Source organism: Sabethes cyaneus, chromosome 3 (assembly GCF_943734655.1).
Source record: "Sabethes cyaneus chromosome 3, idSabCyanKW18_F2, whole genome shotgun sequence".
Lineage (NCBI taxonomy): Eukaryota > Metazoa > Arthropoda > Insecta > Diptera > Culicidae > Sabethes > Sabethes cyaneus.
Window position 1 is genome coordinate 66,369,011 of NC_071355.1, and position 16,096 is coordinate 66,385,106.

Here is a 16,096-nt window from a genome sequence, read left to right on the forward strand (position 1 = left end):
AACGAAAGTGCGTTGCGTTTTCGCAACGCTGGGAGGAAATGGGTTAAAATCAGTTTATTAAGCTCTTTGTACACTAAACCTCATCTAACAGGTTTGACATGTTCCACAAATTTTTTCATACTATCAAAATACGTAATTTTCTAGACGGTGGAAATATCGTATGTTGCTTTATTTGCCTCAAAAATTGATTTGAAGCATAAACTTTACCATTTTTATAAGTATTTTTTCCGTAAATAGGCACCTACTGGCAGCTAAAGTTGGCATCGCTTGAAGCGCCGAAGAATATAGTGTAAGTGTGCCAAATATAACGGCCGGGTCTGGCTTCTGTGGCGGTACCACGAACGGTATTTTCGAACTCAGTTCGAAAACAGACACTGAGGAAGCCTGCAAGTCATAGGCGAAATACGTATCTGTCAAGAATAAAATATACATAGTAGAATTAAATTGGTTAAGTATTCTTGTTATTTAATTTCCACGATTTAGTGGTTACAAGATCGAAATTGATTGCAAAAACAGTAACTTTGCTTACGGAGGACATACATGCATACATACATTTGCGCACTTTTTTAGCGGAATACAAATGGAAAGCGTGATGAGTTGCCCGAGCTGCAGGCACTACTTGGAGCGATTCCCATCGAGCAAGAGTCGGGAGACTACGGTGGGCTGACCACGCCGCAAGGATGCCGGACGAATGTGAAATGAAATCTGTTATCTTCAAGAACCTCTTCGCAACTAGGAATAGAGGGGTCCAACGTAATAGATGACTCGACCAAGCTGAAGCCGACTTGCGTGTGTCGAGACGTTGAATTCACTCCACAAATATTTCGCAGATCGTCACTAAAGTAGCAATTCGTTTTTTTTCGTTCACTCGAAAACGATGTAACTTTTTGGTGTACGAACAATTTCTAAAACTGCATTTTGTCCATCAGATCAAATAAGTTCCAAACATTCTAAAATGATAAAACATACAAGTTCTAAAAAATTACGTTTTACGAAAAATCATAGAAAAAAGGGACTCGAGCGCATTTCGATTGTTACTCTCAATCGTCTTCAGTGTTTTGGTAAGGAATAATTTGTCTCAACTGGTTTTACTCTTAAAAGACTGATATAAAATCTGCTGTTTTCAAAACCTGACGCCGAAGGTTTTTTTTAATGACCATTACAATTCTTTTCGGAACCGATAAAATCAGCGGAAACCGGCTGCACATAGGTAGGTACCTACTTACCTTCACACAATGGACCGTCATCGGGTGGGAGAACTATCAAACGCTAGTTTTCGAATTACTGTGAACAACAACAACGGTACTGATTTTTTATTTTTCCAATTTTTCTTACATTACGCTTTTATTGTTCTTTGCTATACAATATACTCTATCATCGAATAAATTATAAATAGTATCAGAATATAAACAGCCTTACGGTCGAGAGAACGATTTTTAGCATTTAAATTTAAATCCACCGAATGCGAGCAGCACCCGGAAGAGTTTGCAAACAATGATTATAGTCAGGTGGCTCATGCTGCAGTTGCAGGTGCCATCGGTCAGTTTCATCTTAAAATTTTGATTTGATCGGTTGGCGACCAGGTGTTTGGCCGAAAAATAGGTAGCAAAAGGTGTCGACAACGCACTGTTCATTAAAATTTACCCGAATACACTTTCGCGCCACTAGGCACTGCAGCATGGCGTTCCTGACGGAACAGACAGAACACTTGCTCCACTCAGTAATCACGTATTGCAGGGAAAATTTAACATAACAAATTTGATTCCCTCTTTTTTCACAGCTGGTTGCCAATTGTTGTACATGTGTAATTAAAAAGAATTATAATTATTATTGTTTTCGCTTTCGTTTATCTCTGTAGCTCCAGTTGTATCCTCGTTGAAGGAAGGAAAAAAACAAAAACAAAAATTAATTTACGGAAGGATGCGACAGTCTATATTTATATAGTTGAATGCCGATTTGATTAATGATCCCAATTTGCGTCGCAATCAGTCACCGGGGTTCGGCTGGCCGTGAGGCGTTGTATAAAGCAAAATTTTTACTGTTTTTGTTTGTTCATTGACGTTTTATTTCTGTTTTTCACTCCGGGCGAAATATAAAAGGAAAGTTTCAATTTGCACTTTGAGAGGTGCGGTAATTTTGTTTTTTTTTTGTTTTTGTTACTGCCGTCAGGAATTTTATAGCACCACAGGGAACACGGACCGAAAAATACACACTGTCAATGTCGACGCCGGATGTCGACAAGCGCGGACGCTTCCGGTCGAGAATAAAAACATTAATATTTTTTTTACTTGGATTATTTTTAGCCTTGGACAAAGGGCATCCGTTTTGTTTGTTCGCTGCATTTACTGGCTTTGTAGTGGCTCCTTGTTTAGTTATTTGTTCGTGTAGAAAATTTGGCATTCATTTTAGTACGGCTTACGATTAAGAACGAACATGATTGATGGGTTTATCTTTTTGTATTTTTTTTTGTATTGTGTTTTCTATACATGAGATGAAATTTGTTCGAGATATTTGTTCATTTTAGATTAATAACAAAATAAAGATGGGGTTGCATTTCACATTTCACATACGGGGGGTAAAACTTAACGGAAACAAGAACATCTAATATCATCTCTATCGTTTAAAACGTAAATATATAGATCCGCGAATGGATCGGTAATAGCTTTTTTGGGTTTTGCTCATTTACAACTTTGGCCTCTCATTACAGCAAGTCTATCCGACCATATGTATAACCACACACAAGTACACACATCAAAATGTAGTCCATTTTCAGCAGCGAAGCCTATTTTTTCATAACCATTTTTTCAACACCTCGCAATCATTCAATCGAAATATTTAGAACACGACAGTGCTCCATCGTCTGTATTCAGCTATCATTTTATGATAATAATGAGCTACAATAAACAACCTGCCCGATGCCGCATTCACTAACGGAAATCGGCTAGCCTCCGTTCCGCGCAATTTCTCTTTCGCGGCCTTAATCCCTTGCACACACGTTCACCTTCACTCTCAGTTCGACTCTCGCTCATCCCAATGGCTCACACACATCCAGCGGATTAAACTATGTACACTTTCTTGTACGGACCGATCCGGTTTGCATCGTTTCTGTTTTGATCGATCAGTATCTGGTAGAGACGATTCGTCGCTCGCCGACGATAGGAACGCTAGGAGAAGCTGTCACCGTTACCGAGCTGATTTCGGCCGCCATCGAAGTCTTCCTCTTCGGAAGCTTTCTTAACGCAATCGCGAACGGCTTGCAGAATAATACCTACCCGCCGGTCCAGTGCGGCCAAATGTGGTTCCCAGAGGACAGGTGCGATGGGATCGGATGCCATCGTTTCCCGTAGCCGCTCGGATAACGGCTTGGGACCGTTGTGCAGCAACAACAATGTCTCCAGTGTCGACGAACGAATCAGGCAGCATTGTAGCACTGGCGCCAGAATGGTTAGTTCATCGTGGAATGGTCGACCGAATCCTCGACCGTGATCCAGATGAATGGGAAACGTGTCGTTTCCGAAAATTTTGAACGTCTCGTAATGATGCCGGTCCATGTTGCCGGTCAGGAAATCAAACACCGACATGTCCATTAGGTCCAACAGACGTCGGTCTTCGTCATACGGGGGAATGTCGCGAACCATGGCGCAGTAATCCGGATCGGTTTCCCACTGGGCCTTCCTGCGCTTGTGATATGACCGGCGCCACGGGTGACGCCACACTTTTCGCTGTGTATCCGGCTGCGTCGGTAGGAATGCGGCGAACGATCCTTCCAGCGTGTCGGGGTTGCCGCAGATGGCATGCGACGTATCACAATAGTAGGAACATTTTCCGTGGAAACACTTGTTGCGTGCCGGGGACACGAAGAAAGTTTTCAGTAGATTTTCATCGCAAACGGCTTCGATTTCGGTGGTGATGTTCAGTATCCTGCCGGTAACGGGCATTGCCCTCCGGAAGCCCATTATTCGGTCCAGATGGAATGCCGCAATTTCGGCATTGTGTCGTTCGTAATCGGTAAAGTAGAAATGATTCGGGAGTGTTTGCTGCTCCCGCGGGAAACGCATCGGCTTGAACAGAGCGTGTATCTCATTTGGGTATTCGATAATTAGTTTGATTTGCGTTCCGCCCTCTTTTTGCACTACGTGTTTTATTGGAAGCGTTATCATATCGTTTATCACAGCATCGACGAGTCGATCGTTCTTGGAGTAGAGCTCATTTTTGGTAATTGAAAGTTGGAACTTTTCCAGATTGGATGCGTTTGAACTTACTCGCAAGTCCAACATCTCGGCAAGAGTCGGATTTCCGTCATCCGTGTAGTCTTCTTTCACTACGATGCGTTCGAAGAACTGGGGGTTGCGACGATTCTTTGGTGCCACAACCACAGCTGCCAGATCCTTGAACCGATCGTGCGGTGGTGTAGTGGTGATTGGCTTTCCTGGCAATCCCGCTCCCGACGTGTCCGTCCGGCCTCGGGTGTGTGGATTCGTCGTTAGATATTCTTTCGAACCGGAAGCGTTGCTTTTAGCCAAAAACTTCCGATGGAATTCGTTATATATACCGCTTTTGTCATCCTCGTTGGCGAACCGGATTTTTGCGTGAGACGGTATGAACTCACCCCGCGACACCCCAAGGTCCATCTGCAGGTCTATCACCAGCAGGATTGTGAACAGCACAAGCGAGGCGCCGAAGCCGAGCGCTAATCGCTCTTTTAGTTTTTTCGACCGTATCCAATACATCTTCTCAAACCAGTTTCTAAAATCAGGGTCGCATTTGCGGCTGATCTGTCCACTTCGAACACCGATTGCAAAATGATCACTGTTCAAATCACTTTCGATTGAGTTCAATCTGCACACAGGCTATAATCTTCCCTTAAATCACTGAGTTCCATTATTTCTGATTCAGCAGATCACTTTCGACGTGGTAATGGAAAATTTCGCTTGTTTCTATCACCGCACTAACTAGTGTACCACCGCGTATCAGAAGGCGTCCCCTACTGGGTAACCTCCACCGTCGTCGTCGTGTTCACCGCACTTGGATTGTTTTTAGTCGAAGTCAGCATTTTTAATGTTGTCTTTACTAGCAACTTTTATTTTAGTTACGCGAAATTATGCTAATAACACTGGAATCAGCCACACAACGAGTTCACAAACACTGCGATTTACTCTGCCGTAGATCCGTTTAGACGCTGGCTCAGCTGATCTCAGCGAAAACACGACATTCGCCAGTTCATCCAACTCGCCACGACGGGTGTTGTTGTTGCTGTGGCATCAGTTTCGAAGCACAAAAAAAGTCGAATCGAACCCTGTCGTCACGTGGCCGGGCTCGGTAGGTTAAAGCAAACTATTTTGCGACGTTCCGACCGTCCGACCGACGGATGGATGGATGCTCTACACACTCACTCGAGTGTTATGAATTGAAACAAAATATGATTTCACCGACTCCCGCCGCTACCGTCGTCGAGCACTTGCGAAATCGTTTGATTCTCGCGCACTACTAGCGGCGCAATTTTGTGATAAGATTAAGCTCCCCTTTTTCCGCTGAGCGATCGTCGTGCAGGCTGCAGCTCTCTCACTCTCTCTCTATCTCTGGCAAACAACCGGCGGCGGCAGTGTGGGCCGCCGTCCAACAAAAACCGGCCTTCACCACTCCGGTCGTCCGGCGCTTACTCTTGTGCCCGCCGCACCACGTTGGATGTTTGATCGGCGTGATGCCTGCAGGTTCTCCAGTCTGTTGGTAGAATCACTAGCCAAGACACACAATGGTGTGAATGTGAAAAAACAACACACAGCTCCCGATCATTTACATAATCTTCACTTTGGCAAATCGAGGTTACCAAGCAGAGTAAAGCGCTTCCTCTCCCTGATGGACGTTGTTTGCATTCTCGTAGATTTTTTTTTCATCTAAATTTTTCACGTTCGTCTTAGTGTGGGCTCCGACGCTTCAAACCGATCCGTCCGAGCTCGGAGGCTCCGACTGGTATGAACTCTGAATCGATACTGAATCACAAACGGCCAAGAGAGTGTTTTCCCCAGATTTACGCCGGGCAATTGTTGCGCCTTTCCTTGTTCCACGCGGAGCTTTCGTCTTTGTTTCTCTTTTTAAGCCCTCTAGTTAAGGTTGAAACAGCTGAGCGATGACCACGTTTTATGACCGCCTAACTAAAAACAGGTGCGTGCAGTTACAGTTCAAGTGCGGCACTGTCGTTGCCGGACGAACCTGCGCAGACCGTTTTCGTGGCGTTCCACACTCTCTTCTGCGAGGCTACCAAGCTAGTATACGGCTTCGCGGAGGTCCAACAACGGAGTGGGTGAAGAGGCTCACTGTTTATCTCGATCATTGTACCGGTGCGCTGCTGGATGCTGCTGGGGTTGGTGGAAATAGCAGGTCGAATTATTACCCACACAACGGTGGTGTGAGAATTTGGAGTTTGGCACAAACGTACGTCGTACGGTGAAGCTGCGGTATAAAAGAAACACAGAAGAAAGGGAGTTAAAATGGGTGAATAATGATGATCATCCGTCGACCCCTGCTAGGATCATCGGGGCATCCAAGGGTGAAAACCATTAAGGTCCTTTAATGCGGTTTTTAGGTACGGTATTAATGTGTTTTTTTACGGTTCACGCCGAATTAAAGCGATTTTCGTCTTTAGTTTTTTTTGTAGGCGCTTTTACTTGAGTGCATCACTTTAACCTACATGTGAGGATCAAAATGTTTTGGATTTTAGCTTCGAAACCGGTGGAGCTTTAAACCGTTTATAATTTAAACCTTCATGGAGATTCTCAGCATTGTTGATTAAAATACCTCAGCAAGATATTTAGATACTGTTGCATTGTCTGTGGGATGTCATTATTAGATAAGCCAAAAGCCCACAGTTTTACTTGACGATTCGATAACGTTCATACGGCCATAAGCTACAAACTGCCGTGAATTAGACGAATTTCGCGAGGATTGTTAGTGCAGATCTATTCATTTTGTACTAGTGATGTGATGTGTATCAAACTGTCAACAATGCACACACGTTTATCAACACACCAGTAAAACTGCAATCGAAATATTGTTACATCAATTCACTTCCTTCCATACCTGCTTGAAAAACGTATACACAAACCAATTCAATTCAATTGGCCAATTGGTTCAATTGATCTATATAGGGTAGTCCGTCTGGGGTAGGCTGCTGCAAGGTACAGATAACAGCACATTCACTTGCGTTAAACATTTAAAACTTAGGTGGTCCCGAAACTCAGCTCAGCTTGACACCGATAATAAAAAAAATATGTCAGTTTAGACCGCTTTCTTGGTTGAAATAATTTTTTAAAATTAAGGTGTTCCACGCAGATCCACGAACCAAACGGTTCGACTAAAAATTTACACGACTTTGTTTCGTGACCAAATATGTTGCTTTAAACTAAACTTAAGAGGTTCGGTTTCAAATCACCCAACCCAAGTGATTATATTAAGTTTGTTTCACGTGGTGTGTGACAAATAGCGCCGTCTTGTTAATATCAAATATCGAACAATGTTCAATGTTTGTATTTGCGGTAAATAAATGTCCGTAATCATCGACCCATAGTGGTGTCCACTGACAATAACAGGGAGATTGAAGTTTTCGGAGCGTCTAAGTAGAATACGAAACCTGAAATTAAATAAAAAAGAAAACTTTCCAATTAAATTCTACTGTGTATGTTTATTCGTGACAGATACGTATTTCGCCTACAACTTGCAGGCTTTATCAGTGCCTGTTTAGACAAAAAAAAACATGGTAACAGTGTCTGTTTTCTTTTTTATTTAATTCCGAATAACAGGAAGACCATCTTCATCTTTGATAAATCGACAATTCACGGTCCAGATTACTGACGGCTACGCCGCAGTATGCAGTACGCAACTTTGTGACGCCTGAAAGCGAAGTCTAGGAGGATTGGGCTAAACATAAATGCGCTGAAGATCTTCATGTATTTGGAAGAGGCTGGAAGGAGACTAACGCGAGCCTCCCACAGACGGTAACCGTTGTCGGCGACAAACTAGAAGTCGCTATTTGTATTAGAGTGGAAGGTGCTTCGGACGATGTTTGGCGCAGTACATATTGAAACCGAGGAGTGGTGAAGGCGTATGAACCACGAGCCACAGACACTGCTTAGAGAGATTCCCATCATATATCTAGCAAAAGTTGGTTGGCTACGATGGGCGACACGTCGCACGTTTTTAACGATAAAAATGCATTTCCTCAACAATCATGGTGGTGTTGGTCGTTACGCCTACTATGAAACCATGGGCAGAATAGCGATGTTTAATGGATGCAAGATAAGCCGTTGAAACAAGCATCGCCGCAGTTCGAAGGCACTCGAGTCGAGAGTGTCCCCGAGTTACGCATGAAACACATAGCTCAATTCAATGTAGCTCTGTTGCGTCAGTTTATCCGAAAAATCGTGTTCGTGCGTTATCTGTTCTAGCTGGCCTCGATCGACTGTATCGTATGCTGCTTTGAAGTCAACAAGAAAGTCAATAAGAAGTGATACCTGGGCCGCCCAGTTGGCCTCGAGGTATGATGCTGGCCTAATAAGCCAATCGTCGTATGTTCCAATCCCGGCTGGGAGAGGCAGTTAGCGTCAATAGGATCGTAGCAACTGGCCCTGCAATTTTCCTTTACTCTAACAACTGGCTGCAAGGTCTGTCGTATCAAAACAGAAGGTCAACTTTCGATAACGGAATGTAGCACCTAGGCTTTGCTTTGCTTTTTTAACGTGAGCATATTGTGCTCCTGACATTTCTGCAAGTCCTGCCGGATGGTCAAAATTTGGTCCATTCCTAAACAAATTTTTAGGGCATACTTCGTATTTACTTCTAATGCTTCCACTAGCTCTGTGCTGGTGAAAGATGGAGCTGATTCATCACACAAAAGAGTGTATTCTTTTTCGACATTTACTTAAAATATAACCAGTGGCTTCAATGTCACAAGAGAACTCAATCAATTCCGTTCGCTCTTCTTTCTAATCCATGTGTTTATACTTCCTAAGACAAAGCCTGTTGAACAAGGTTTTTCCACTCGTTAGCTCGGTTGTGGGCTACCGCTCTCCAATTCCTCGGAGACCGAGTACTCTCCGCCAGATCTCGCTCCACCTGGTCTAACGATCTTACTCGCTGCGTTCCTAGCCGTCTTCTTTCTACCGGATTTGAGGCAAATACCATCTTACCATCGGGTAGTTGTCCTGCATTCTTGCAACATGTTCTGTCCATCGTATCCGTCCAGCTTTAGCCGCCTTTTGAATAGCTCCATAGAGCTGTGCGAGTTCATGGTTCATCCTCCGGCTTCATATTCCGTTCTCCTGTACGCCGCTGAAGATCGTTCTTAGCACTGTCACTCGTCGTTCAAAATCTCCGAGCACTCGCAAGTCCTTCTCGTGCATTGTTCACGTGTTATGCCCGTAGAGAACAACCGGTCTAATATGCATCTTGTATAGGGTGCACTTTGTACGGGGACTTACTCTACTCGAACGCAATTGCTTATGAAGTCCATAGTAAGCACGACTTCCGTTGATAATACGCCTCCGAATCTTGCGGCTGGTATCATTGTCCGTCGTTACCAGTGAGCCAAGGTAGACAAATTCATCGACTACCTCAAACTCATCGCCGTCGATCATTATACTACTGCCCAAGCGGCGTCGGTCGGCCTCGGTTCCAGTGGCCCGCATGTAGGGTATTGCCGTTATCGTCGGGCCACTGTTATGGTCGGGCCATCACGATTTTACAGTTTTAGTAACTCATGATATCTATGATACAGCCATTGTAAAACATCTTACTGTGATAGCTAACTTTTCACAATATTGTGAGTTTCAATCGTGTATTCAAAACACCCGTACTGAATTCAGTCACTAAATCTTACAAAAAAAGTTTTCTAGGCGCAATAAACTTTTCTTGAAGAAATGATTCATGAAATGCAATTATCAAGATAAATTTTGAAAATGTATGAAGTGTGTTGTGCTGCACACGAGGACTATAGAAAAATCCCCTCCAGTAAGGTGTTTGGGAAGGCTAAGATGAAATACTAGAAAAGTGCTATTTGTAAACGTCGGGCCACTTGAATAGTCATGGTTGGGCCACCATAATTTTAATCGCAGAAGCGCAATAATCGCTAGAGAATGTTAGTCACGTAAAATGTGATGAAATAAAGCAAAATCAATACGATAAAAACCTAAATTTTTGTTGTTTTTTCATTGTAGTTGTACATTTCGGAAAAGGCGATTGTAGCAATATTGATTTTACAAGATCGCCAAAATTTCGCAAAAATGCAATTAAAAATAGGGTGCTTGTACCTATATGAGCCGTTGTTCACGGAATTCATTCTTTCCATGCCTCTGTATAGAATTTCAATACGTATGTCTTAGATTTTCCGCGGTGGCCCAACCTGTACAATGTGGCCCGACTATGACAACATTTTTTGTCTTCATGTAAATGCCAATAACTTTTTTATTTTTCAAGCAATCAGTTCGAAACTTTCCGGAAATATACCTTATTCTTAGACCTTTGCCACGATGTATTTAGATTTCCAAAATTCTTTTTGAAACAAAAGTTATGGGCAAATTCCAAAACGTGGCCCAACCACGACGACACTCCCCTACTTTGTTTTAGATGTATTTACCAATCTTTTTTGCTTCACGCTTTAGTCTGGTGTACTATTCAGTCATCGCTACAGATGTTCTGTGGATAATATCTGACTAGAATTGACTAGATTTGTTGAAGATCGTGCCCCGTGTGTTGATATCCGCTCGGTTTACTACACCTTGTAGCGTTGTGCCGAACAGCAGGCATGAGAGACCATCACCTTGACGAAGTTCTCTGTGTGGTTCCAATTAACTTGACAATCCACCCGAAATCCGAACACGGCGCTGTGTATCATCCACCGTAGATTGAATCAGTTTGATGAACTTCCAGGGGAAGCTGTTCTCGTCCATAATTTTCCGTAGCTCTTTTCGGTCGATTGTATCATATGCGACTTTGAAGTCCACGAACAAATGTATTCAATGTAACAAACTCTGTATTCACGGCCCTTTTGGAGGATCTGCCGCAGTGTAAATATTTGATCCGTTGTAGACCGACGTTCTACGATGCCAGCTTGATAAGTTCCCACAAATCTGCAGATCGGACCCCATCTTTCCACTTCTCCGGTAGCTATTCCGCATTCGCATTCCAATTAGTCGGTGCATACAAACGGCCAGCTTTTTTGGTCCCATTTTAATAAGCTCCGCTCCGATGCCATCTTTCCCAGCTGATTTGTTTTTCTTTAGCTGTATGATGGCCTCCTTAACTTCACCAATCGTTAGGACTGGCACCTCTTCTTCGTTTGTTGCACCGTCGCACAGTGGTTCAAACAGCGAAATACGTGATCGTGTGATATTACGCCGAAACGTGAAGTTTTTCGCATGTAGTGTCTTTAGGAACATTTCTTGGTATAACAAGCCCCTTCTTGTGAGAGAAATCTTTGGGTGATTAATTCCCTCGAAAGTGAGATTCGAAATTTATTTTCTCGTATATTCGAGATACAGGTTTTGTACGTTCGGCAAAGTTGTAGTAAATATTAATACAAACAACTTTGTCAAAGACACCATACTTGTATCTCTTCAAGGAAATTATCTATGAAACGTTATTCGTGGACAAACCCTTTAAAACAGTTTTTAAATCCTAGCTTATTCTGGTCAATTTTTACATGTTCATAGTGTTCTAGGAAGTTGTTTATTGTGCTAAAGTCAACGTTTCTGTAGAACATTATTATATGTTATTTTCTAAAGTTTCGGAGATTTTGAGCTTTTTTGGTGAAAAATAGTACTGACGTGTGGCACTGCGCATCTTGGCCCCCGCACAGCGTCCTCCTCATCCATCACCCTCCTACGTTCATCGTCAAACCAATCATTTCGCCGATTGCGTGCCATATACCCGATGGAGCTCTCCGCTACACTGCTAATGGTTGTTTTGACGGTGTACCAACAGTTCTTGAGAGAAGCTTTGTCCAGTTCGTCCTTTTCCAGCAGCGCAGCTGCGAGCGAGTAAGCGTAGTTTACGGCGACATCTGACTGCTTCAGCCGTACGAAATCTAACTGAGGCTGGCTTCAGTATCGAATGTTGTTCACAACGGAGAGCTCTGGGCATATCTTACGCATTACTAGGTAGTGGTCCGAGTCAACGTTACCGCTTCGATAGGATCTGACGTCGATAATGTATGAGAAGTGCCGACAGTCGATCTGAGATTCTGTCTGATTTTGGTGACTTTTAGGTGTACTTGTGTAGGAGTCGGTACAGGAAGAAGGTGCTACGTACGGCAATGTTTTTGGAGGTGGCAAAGTCGATGAGTCTTAAGTCCATTTCATTGGTTAGCTGGTGTGCACTGAACTCTCCAATTACCGGTTTACGTTCCTCCTCCTGGTCGACCTGAGCTGCATTGAAATCCCCGATGACGATCTTGATATCATGTGTTTATAGTCTTAGTAAACTTCTTCCTCCTCAACCGGTTGTACAGCTACTGTGAAATACTAAAATTAGAGGGATTGTTAGTTTTGATTTATTGACCTGTTGCCTTAGAGCTCTCAGAGCGATCATCAAGTTTGGTCTGCATATCAGATCGTAGTTGGGAGAGCAACAAAATGACGTTGGCTAACTCGGGGTCATATCATTGCTACATTGTGAAAGGGATTTAGGGTAATCCATTATTTGGTTTATTATGCAAGACTCCAAGAATTGGATTCTCAATCATTGAGAATTTGACCAAGGTGCTTACGTAATTTACTTTTTTGAAATTGATAAAGAAAGTCCCAAAATTCAGAACATCAAACTGCAGTATAATACTTTCTCAGATATTGCTGAAGAGCTAATGGGCATGCAGTCTATCTTCGTGCTTTGCTGGACTTCATACGTTTGATTGCTGCTTCAATTTTAGCTAACGACGGCGCCTTAGAGTTGTCGCGGTTGATGCGACGTATTGTGGGTGTCAGGTGCTACTAGTTTTATTTGTCTGCGATGGTTAAGACTTGAAAAAGCTGTTTAAAGTGTTCAGCCTACAATCGAGCTGATCCCTATTATTGCTCAATTACTGGCTAGCTCTGTACTTCGGAAACATCTTTGCATTAGTTCATTGGCGATGCCTATTACTCCCTGCTCAGCTAAGGCGTTAACCCATGTGCTCTTGCCTCGTATACCGTACCGTAGAATTTCTAGACTTCTTCAGTTCGGCGAATCATTGACAGGCTGCTGTCTTAGCCGCTCCTGTTCGTGGTCCTCTCAATGCTGGTTATCGCCTTCCTCCGGCTATCGATCATACTCCTGGTTTTCGTGAATAAGGTTTACACATTTAAAGTTTTATACTCAAAAACTGCCTAACGTAGTCCTAAGTCAACCATGTTGTCACGTCTATAATAGAATCTGATTTATTACTTTTTTTTGGTTGATAAGAGCATTTGAATCGGGTGTGCTAGCTGAGCGGTTCCTAAGTGGACATTCAATTCGTTTATCTGCATCTTCCTCAGACTTTGATTAAGGTACCGGAGAATACCTTACGATCTTTGGACTCATGCTCAATCCCTAGAAATCGGATGGACTGTGGGATATACGCACAAAGCTGACGATGAACAAAACGATAGTCAGACCGGTAGTGTTCTACGGGCTTGAAACAGTAACCTTGCTTACGGAATATATACGCACACTTGCCGTATTTCGACGAAAGGTGTTGCGGACTATTTCTGGCGGAGTACAAACGGAAAACGGAGAATGGAGGAGGCGTATGAATCACGAGCTACAGGCACTGCTTGGAGAGATTCCCATCGTACATCTGGCAAATGTTGGCAGACTACGGTGGGCCGGCCGCGTCGCAAGAATTCCGGATGACTGAGCAGTGAAATCCATTCTCTTTAAGAACTCCTGCGGCACCAGGAATAGAAGAGGAAGAAGAAGAAGTAGGATATATTTTCCGGTCTGGCTCGCGGCAAATGAAAGCAAATTTCTCGGAATCTGGTTAAGTGGTGATCTAGGTTCTGAAGTTTCTGCCAAATAAGTGGCGTGTTACTGTATTGAACTCAGACAAGCATACAAAATTCTTCAGGTTTAGTTGAAAAATTTTCGGTGAAATAATGAAACTGATGAATATATCGCGTAACGTTTCAGCCTACTACTCTTCATCTATCGTCTGACGCATTCTTCTAGTATTTACGCCACATTCATATCAGTTATTCAGCCTTCATCAGTGGGCTGGTTTTCCTTCCGTCCAACTGGTTTGTTGTTGTTACTCTGACGATTGCTGAAGAGTAGTAGGCTGAAACGTTACGCGATATATTCATCAGTTTCATTATTTCACCGAAAATTTTTCAACTAAACCTGAAGATAGTGATTTGCGGTGACTTAAAATCAAAGAAGAAAGCATACAAAATTGCTGCTTGAAATTCCTGTCGCACAGTCCGGAGATTGACAATGATCGGACTAACTCCAGTCTGATCGTCAAGGACCTCCTGGATTGGCGGCTTCTGCGATTTCACTGTATGCCGTTTAGTATTGTTACTGCGAGCAATCATATAAAGTTTTGTTCCGTAGCGGTAGCAACTAGCAAACTGTGCATGTTCCATCTGCCTTTACACCTGTTAATCCGAGGATCAGGACCAGGGCCCTACAACGTCACCTTCAATTGCATAGCATCACTCAACAATGAAGCAGTGAAGCTTTCAGTTTCAAACTGACTCAGTCAGCGTCAGCGAAACGGATTTCACTTCATCATGACTATCGGTTTCAATTTTTCATATGTACTTTCCTATCAAATATTCTGAAGAAATCCAGCAACTTTGAATGTAAATGAAATGAATTTGAGTTACATTTCCTACAATGCAACGCATATTAAAGTTAACCTAGTCAATGTCTAGAAATCGTGCATGACTTTCTGCCGTCGTCAATTGAAACAGCCACCAACTTCAACTGAAGCTTGCTTGAAACGTTCTGTTCAATAAATGAAGCAAGTCACTTCACGTATGAAGCGAAGGTAAGAAAAAGCCATTTTCATTTATTTGTTTCGACGCTGTTGGGCCCTGATCAGGACTAAGGAGAATCATGCATTAGCTTTCAACATACTCCGAATATACATTTATCATGCACCGATGAAATCAAACGGTCTGTGAAAGAGAGGCTCAAGCAACCTTCGTTAAGATGCTTAAAAATCCACTCGAAAAATCTCACCCTTAGAAGAAATCCGAACGTTTATTATCATTTAATGAGTCAAAAGCTGGTGACCAAGTGATCAAGAACTTTCTCTTGTCGATCATGCTGAGACGTCAAGGAAGAGGAAAATCTTTCATTCCCTATGCTTCTCATGAAAGGGCTAAAGATATTCCCATGTGCTGACGAAAAACTGTAACAAACTCATTCAGGAATGGCGAAATTGACTTCGCTCAAGGTTTTTACAGCATTTCCAGGAACTTCAAAACTTCCAAATATGACTTTTTTCATCCAATTCTCCCTTATTCCTCCATTCTGGGCAATGGAAAGTCGGACCCTTTGGCTCTTTGGTGGTCGCAATAAACGGCGAAATTTAGGAAAGAACATGCAATGTTTTTTATGGAATTTCACGTATGACGCTCATTAGGCAGTTGTTAGACTAGTGCTTGTTAGTCCAGTGTGGTACGTCTCATTATTACTGATAAGGAAGGGATCCAAAGGAATTGGAGACTGGTAGTGTACAATCGAGGGAATTGGGGAAATTTTTTAGCCAAATAATTAAAATAAAATAAAATAACAGTAAAGTAATATATGAAACAATAAAAACTGGTTTTTAATTGCTTGAAGAATGCAACAACTCTTAACGTCAAAAAACGGGACTATCCCGCTTAGTACGGTACATCTGAACCGCCTGCAAAAAATACCTCAAAGATATTTTTTTACCCTTTTTCACATGTACCTTACAAGCATTTATCTTCCAATTACACTATAACAAGTATCAGTCCCAGACATAATCGCTTGCCGTGAGCTACTTCCGCATCATTATACGACTCGGATACGGATGCCCTTGAGGACTACCCTTGCGTGCGCTAAGCGGACCTGCCCCTCGTTATACTAACCATCGACATGGCAAAATAAAAAATAG

At 42.8% G+C, this 16,096-nt stretch overlaps 1 protein-coding gene across 2 annotated transcripts in view; it reads right to left on the minus strand.

Annotated features, from left to right (window-relative positions):
- Positions 1-1,291: 1,291 nt before the first annotated feature.
- The window catches only part of LOC128744581 (extracellular serine/threonine protein CG31145), a 129,967-nt gene continuing 115,162 nt past the window's right edge, over positions 1,292-16,096 (minus strand). For both annotated transcript variants that reach the window (XM_053841703.1, XM_053841704.1), the window contains one exon: positions 1,292-6,450. In XM_053841703.1, coding sequence (XP_053697678.1) covers positions 3,165-4,730 — 1,566 coding nt within the window. In that variant the 5' untranslated portion in view covers positions 4,731-6,450 and the 3' untranslated portion in view covers positions 1,292-3,164. The remainder of the gene's footprint in view (positions 6,451-16,096) is intronic.